At 40.5% G+C, this 7,747-nt stretch overlaps 1 protein-coding gene across 1 annotated transcript; it reads right to left on the bottom strand. All coding sequences in view use genetic code 11, as the record gives it.

Moving 5' to 3' along the window:
* Positions 1–387: 387 nt before the first annotated feature.
* EGR_03868 (hypothetical protein) lies at positions 388–6,499 on the bottom strand (the record flags this gene model as incomplete). Its single annotated transcript, XM_024493117.1, has 6 exons — positions 388–471; positions 573–853; positions 3,281–3,382; positions 3,416–3,498; positions 4,565–4,644; positions 6,425–6,499. 6 exons carry the CDS (start codon positions 6,497–6,499, stop codon positions 388–390), a joined length of 705 nt encoding a protein of 234 aa, XP_024352389.1.
* Positions 6,500–7,747: the final 1,248 nt, after the last annotated feature.

Here is a 7,747-nt window from a genome sequence, read left to right as displayed (position 1 = left end):
GGCAATTATGTGAAAAGAAAATTACCGAATACCACCTAATAGAATCCTAGAGCAGATGCTAACCGCGAGCTTGTAAGTTGATTAAATCCGGAAGGCGGGATGGTAGAAGAAAGGAGGTAGAATTTCAAAGATAAATGCCGTCAATAACAGTTCCAAATTTGTAATAAAACTATCATCTGGTGAAATGATTAAATTAGAGGTAGGAAAAATCATAATTACATCCAGTCATTTTCGGGAGAACCAGTTATATTTGGTTGGTTGCAACGCTGCTGAATTGCCATCAGCGTCATGTAGACGGACTCATTTGAAAAAAGATTTAAAATTCATTAAAAAATGTGGTTTCTGCAAATAAACTCAAAATTAAAATAAATAATTTATTTTCAAAATTCAAGAATCATTTGAACTGCTTTTGCGAACAAAATATGAGCAAAGAGCATTTCGATTATACGCAGAGATGGAAATTTTAAGAGACTGAAATTTGATGCTTTTAAAATTGCAAATTCGGAATATTATGATGTAAGGGTAGGGACATGAGTCAGTCTACCTAGTTTTTTCAAGGGGACAACCATTACATTTGAATGGTTGCCACATACTACTGAATTGTCATCAGCGTCATTTAGGCGGATTCGTTTAAAAAAAGACGCTAATTCCATTTGAGGAAATGCGGGATTCATAAATGAACTAAGAATTAAAATGGTAAATGTGTTTTTAAGAACAAGAGCATCACTTAAATGGGTTTTACAAACAAAAAGGCACAGAGAGCATTGTGGTTTTGTACCAGAAAATGAAACCTTTAGGGGACTAACATTCGATTCCTTAAAAAATATAAGCATAAAAATGCAAAGTGATTTAACTGGAAATAAGAGATAGCACTGATACTTCGAGCGTTTTTACGTAATGTCTAAATGGTCCCATGGCGATAGTTCGCTTCGTGGCAAACCCTCGATGAAGTCGACATGCGCCAAAGGAGTATGGAAGAACGCATAATACCAACGTCCAAGAGGGGTGGGGGGCTACTGGCACATCCTAAAGCCATGATACTGGGCAAAAGTATGACTCGCCGAGACTAAGGTGCCCGCGCAGTCAAACGCACAATTAAACGGGCTATCAAGTCGCCACGTGTCCACTGTGGCAAAGAACACTAAATTAATGTGTGATTTTTTAAATAGATTTAAACTTTTGGGTGGTGAAATCGCAAAAATGGAGGTAGCTGGTGGCCTACGTATCTTCCTCATCTATGATGAATCAATGCAACCCAGTGAATGATCTTAATTCTTTTGTAGAGGTAGAAAATTTCCAAATCGGTTATAATAGGTTAGAGTTACGACCGAGTTAATAACTGAGTCGAATGGTCTGTAGTTTGGACATTTTTTACCACTAGCCACTTATAAATCTCTATTTTGGATCAAATTGTGAAAAATGGGATACTTATATAAGCAGAAAAGGATGAAAGGGTAGTCACTTCAATTCTGCTTAAGCGAGTGGCAGCGCTGCCTGCCGGTAGAGATGTGCGCCCTTGACGCAGTCTAGACGCTCCCCGGGCATTATTCCAGGGTCACACGGACCCGAGCCGCCAACCAAACCACCTGCGAAAGTCCAGGTGTTGACTGACTAGCCTCTAGACACTTTCAGTAAAACAAAATGACATACTGCTGAGAGGCAGTTCTAATGAACTACCAAAAAAATAACTCTGAAATGTGTACACACACACACAGAGAGAGAGAGAGAGATCCACATATTCGAGCTAGGAGTTAAAGGTGTCCTTCAGGACTTTTTTGATAGGCATACTGATTTCGCGGACTAGCTAAGTGGAATTTGCGTTCATCTTTAGTCCCTATAAATAGGAATTTGCCAATTGTTTTGAGATTCAGCAGCCTTCCCTCTTTGAGGCATTGTCGAGGAACCTTAACCCCAGCTAAAAAGAAGCAGCTACCTCTCTTAGCTTTTAAAAGAGTCGATTCATGAGTAGGAAATATCAGCTGCGTTGCCTAAGCTAATAGTGCCTGGCAATTCAGCTGAGCGTATAAGGATTTGATTGAAAAAGTCCCCATTGTGGTTACGTCGTGTTAAGTCCCTCGTAATGAGTATCTGAAACATTTTAACAGATACGGTAACAGAGACGAGTAACTTTTGAATTTTAGTGGAGTTGCATGAAGCTCCAACGCCCTTGTTTTGTGTATGGGTACTGCTCAATTATGCTATCTTCGTTTCGGTGATTTTTGACGAAAATAAAGGCAGGAAAGGAGAGGGTGGAGCCTAAGCCCCACCAAGGAAACGCAGTTCGGCTAATTAACTCGAGTTAATTAGAGGTTCCAGTGTGCACACTTATCAAAGGAGTTCGCCGCCTAAAAAAGTGATTTGCAAATATTTGTCTTTGGCAAACCGATTGTCTGATGTGACGTCAATTGGGCAAATATTGGGGGTAAATATATCTTCTCGAGTGAGACGGTGTTTGAGTCCTCATTAAAAAAGGGATGAAATATGCTGCTTAGAAAAGGCTGTTATACACTGGTCGTTTGTTTAACTATCGTTCCTTGAGGATTTTGGCATTGCTTGTGGCTCCCCGGTCCTTCTGTACGTCGGTAAATATATGTTATGCCCTAGTAGTATGTCTTCTTTCATCTTCGGGAAAGTCTCGGAAAATTTCAACCATTGGCTTCTAAGCCCAAATCTAACCTTAGCAATTCCACTAAGATCACTCAACTTCTGTAGTACCTTCATTGCTTGTTTAACTCTGGGTTCTGGTAATGTTGCTCTTAGGGATTAGCAAGGTGGACTGGCCCCCCGGCCATGGCAGTATCCTTCCACTCCCAGCCCTCCTCTACGTCAGCAGTACACATTCTGCCGAGTAGTATGTCCTCTTTCGTCCTCAGCGAAGTCTCTGGGCTCTAGGAGACACCCCTCACCTGAACCCCGATTTTGTAGTCAACCGATTCCGTATCCTCACGCACTTTTTGAGTGACGACTTCGATGCAAATTTCCAAGGGAGTGCGACTCTAAACTTCTCATCTAATTCACCCATTTCATAGCATTTGGGTTTTCCTGAGATCTCTCGAAGGAGTAAAACTTTCTACCCTTTTTATCGGTTCTGAGTAAAAAAATCTTTCATTTCCTTCCCCCTAATTAGCGTTTTATGCGACAAATAAGAACCGATGTGATTTTAGGCACAAATCTTGATAGATTCTCTAAGAAACGGCAGAAAGAGTAATTATGTTTGCCATACTACACCGCCTATGACAAAATTACGCACTCATCTGGCCGCTGCAATGTTCCATCCCACTTTCAAAGGAATTAATTAAGCATTCTAATTTTTTTTTTCGAAAGCGAAAAAGAATATCTAAATTTAGCTTATTTGACACTTTAGTGAAAGCTGAACTTAGAGCTATAAATGATCACCATGTGGTGGCTTTTTCACTTTCCTGTCGAATGTACTCCCTATTACTTGAAATAAATGAGTCTGAACGCAAAATTTGGGAATGAGGCAGAGTAAAAAGCATTCTTCTCAAGGAAAGTCAAACAACTTCATTTAGCCGAGTGATTAGGAATTATCAGCCCTTCGAGACTACAGAGGCCCATTCTAGTTTGGTGTCTATCATGTACGGGGTTTGCCTCAATCCTGAATGATAGAAAAATGTGATTTTTGGTGCAAGAAATATCATTTTAAGATTTAGTCATTCATTTTTTGTGCGACATTTGATCGTCTAAGGGTTTTTGATTAGGTTTTTATTTATTTCTAATTTAAACAGAGCTCTGTGTACATTGGGTGAATGATTTGTGGACGTTGAAGTGCCACGCCCACAAAGGCGGAATTGGAATTCAACACAACCTTGGTTCATGACGGGCTACATCACTCCGTAGGTGGTTTCTGACATCACGTGGTAAGAGTTTACGAGTGGATGAAATATCCACTGAATGCGCTAATTCATTAACTTTCACTCTGCATCACGTGCTGGAGGCGTGGTCAAGGGACCGATTGTGTAATCTATCACTCCTCCTCCGTCTTCACGCCAACCTGTCACAGCTCGCAGTACGACAACTCGCCTACCTTCTGTACATTTAGCGATAATTCTCTCTTGGCTTGTTAGAGCCATAAAATCTCCGGTTGTAGAACCGATAATTGTAGTAATCAGCTAGGCTGCCTTCTTCACTTGCCTCATCCGATCAAAGCACAAATGGTGTGTAACTTAAAGGTGCTTCTATTTGCAGTGAATTTCTGTTACTCTAGATGACAGAATATCGCAAAGCCATGACCTCGTATCGTGTGTTTGGGACGGGATCACATAAAAATAGTGGGATGAAGTGAATTAAACTAAAGGGATGGGTTCGTCACACAGGCCCACATTTATATTCCTATCGGTGACAAGTACAAGGGTTAATCTACCGATCTATCTATTTACCCACTTATCCATTTTATCCATTCCGTATGCATCCGATCCATATCTATCCACCCCATATCCATCCATCCATCTATCCATCCATACATTACCTACGAAGTAGGCTCAAGTCTAACAGAAATTTTTGATTTTAAGGGATGTGATGTTTAACTACACCTCAAATTTCATACATGTTCACACCCAAAACAAACTTCTGAAACAGCTTCGCATAGTTAGACGTTGGGATGTTCATTTGTTCAGCATCAAGGTGCTTCAATAAACGGGGGAGAATGTTTCAAAGGTGGCAGTTCCTATACCAATGCAGTTCCATCACCAAAGTGGTCATTCAGAGCCTTGAATGTTTAGTTTAATTCCCCATATTCGATGGACGCAATAACTTTCCATGAATTCTCCCGATTACAAAGCCGCTTAAAAGCATGTACACTTTTGAAGGCGAGATCTTCTTGGGCATGAAGGTAGAAAACCTGCTTCGAGTCTTTTCCAGACAGTAGTTAAGCACTGAAAAAATGCAATGAATATACTCAAACACCGATTATAAATATAAATTAAGCTTTCACTCTTTAAAATGTCCCTTTGCTTGTTGTTATTTGTAATAAATCCCGGATTGACTTGAACCCCATTCGCATTACCGACCGAACTTTTTCAGTGTGGGTGTGTGTATGTGAACGGGTGGAGAATATCCGGTCATGGTGATGGAGAGTGACAGCGAGAGAGAGAGAGCAAAACAGATAATGATACAAGAGAGGGTGTGCCTGTTGATGTAAAGCCCCATGTCCAAAACCTGGTTCCTCGGGGTGTTATGATTCTTGTCTGGGACCAAAGTAAAAAAGGTATCCTTGTGGAGGAGGCGAAACCTCCTTTGAAGGTGTGTGAGGCCGTGTTGATTGAATAACCAGAGATGCCCTGACTCATATTTAACACTTCTTAACAAAGGATAGGAAACATAGGTTTCCATGAAAATAAAGGAAAATGAGGCTTAAGTTTAAATTTTTTAGTTTTTTTGCGTTACTGATCATAAGACATGACTATTTGACAACTTCAGGTCAGCCTACTAGCCGTGTTGCCTAAAAAAGCCGATTTTCTAATTGGCCATCCGAGATCTACAACACCCGTGGTTTTGCCATGCACTGATTATAACAGCGGGCCATAAGTTACCTATTCATAATAGAGACAGGAAGTCAGAAAGACCTTCCAACAGCGTTAATAATTCCTGTGTACAAAATTAATAACTCGCAAATTTGGAGGTATTTTTCAGAGGTGATTGAGTCAGACTTGTACATACCCTAATCGAAGTAATGAAGGTGAGCCTTAGCTACATGACTCCTGAGGGTAAGGTATGAAATAAATATAACGTTTTTGGTTAGGGAAATGTGCTTAATTCACCCAAAGAACTAGCTATTGGTTCTAGGTGACGTGATAGGGTCAAATCTAGATGCGAAATACCTTACGAATTGGTTACTCCATTCATGGTTCCCTGAGAAAATTAACATCTCTCAAAATAATTTAATGACGCAGCTTGATAACCAGACTTTTAGTTCTAGGTAGCTTTGGGTGATTTAGGTCTGTTTTTGTTCTCATTGAACCACGTAGTGGAGCTGTAGCCAATTCCTTACTAGGGTTCCCCAATCTAGTATACGTTCAGGAAAGGGATTCAAACGACAACTTGCTACAGTAAGCAGCCTTCTACCATTTTAAAAGTCAGAATTAACAAGAGTTTCCCATACATAGGTGAGAGATTTCCGCCCTTTTGGACAGTTAGATTTTTTTTTTTTTTTTGAATAGTAAACCGTCCTTTGTGCAGACCTAGTCAACTGCACTGGCGGAGGAAATAATTTTCGATCCACCACTCTAGCGCAGCTGAAAAAGTAGACCTTTTGCAGTTGACGCAAATCTGATGGCGGTGTATGCATCGACAGAGGAGATAATGCGATCAGGCTGGTCGGTGGAATTAGTAATATCCTTCAGCCACACATAAGAAAGGCTTCTTGGCGGGCCTCTAAGCACTGAAAAAACAGTATATTGGTTTTTACCCCAATTACAGTGGAAGAGGTGAGTGTGGTCCAATAGAAATGTAAAAAATACTGTAATTCCTCCATAATTTCCATTGGAGATGAAATAGAGTGAGAACTCTATGCCTGCCTAGATCTTAATCTCAGACAGTTTATCGGTGAGCCGGATGTTTACTATTCATAGAGCTTGATCGGGTCAATTGTCAAGCCACACTTTGTTTGTGGTTTCAACTTCACTTCACTTCAGGTGGTTTGTTTGTCTCCCGTGACTGTGTGTACGTGTGTTTTGTAAACCAAATACGTTTTAGTGGAGGTGTGGCCCATCTTTTGTTTACGCACGGTTCCATAACCACCCTTGACTGCCTTGTTGCGACTCCTGTTTGTCTGCCGCGTTCTAGAACTGATTAGACCTGAGCGTCAGGATGGAGACACTTCCAAATGATTTCATCGTGGCGAGACTAACTTCCGATCAGGCTGTTGAACGAGGGACTACCTAGGCGTACACTGAAAGCCACCTTTGCTACAGTGCCCACTGTAGTACATGAATACCCATGCGATGTAGGTGCATTAGGGGAGATGGCAGAACCTACCCTACTTTTCAGACCCCGTAATTACCCTAGCTGATGGCGTTGCTAGTTAACGTTGCTGTAAGCGCTTTTGAATTGTCCCTCATCCATGATGCGCCGGTAATGCCAAATTCAAAGCTAAATTTTTTTTTCGAACGCTAAACTAGTCCCTGTTCTGGCTGATGAATAAATGAAGAACTCAAACAATGGACGCCTATCCCTTGCCAAAGGCTACTTTAAATTTGAGAGATTTCGCCTCTTTTCATTGGTATACTTTGGAGGTTTTTACTGATGAAATGAATGGTTAGGGGATAAGGCGCATCGAATTAATTAACACTATTTCCCGTTCATACTTAGCTGCCTGAACAAAAATGACGAAGTTTTCACAACAAAGGGGTAATTTTGGGAAAAACAAATTTTTATCAAAAATAATGCCGTGCCGTACTGTTCTGGTCCCGGATCAGTTACAAAAACACCCGAAATGGAATGCGTTTGGTGTGTTGAATGCTGGTTTATGCAAAAAACGAAGTACAAGCTCTTCAACACAACTTCTGTTTTATTGAGACACCTTGGATAAAATATTATGGAGCATATCTTTGATACCCCATTCTTAGGCACAATTCACACACTCACACATGAAATTAGAACCACTTTTTGGCACATTAGAAAGTAAATTTACCTGTAGTTAACCAACAGTGAACTTCGAATGGACTGTAATGCTTCCTCAATTAAACATACAATTGTTTTACTCTATCAAAAATAGATTTCGTAATGGTCC

The sequence above is a fragment of the Echinococcus granulosus genome (genome assembly GCF_000524195.1).
Source record: "Echinococcus granulosus chromosome Unknown EG_S00022, whole genome shotgun sequence".
Classification (NCBI taxonomy): domain Eukaryota; kingdom Metazoa; phylum Platyhelminthes; class Cestoda; order Cyclophyllidea; family Taeniidae; genus Echinococcus; species Echinococcus granulosus.
Note: the sequence above shows the minus strand (reverse complement) of the source record. Positions and strands in the feature narration are given on the sequence as shown.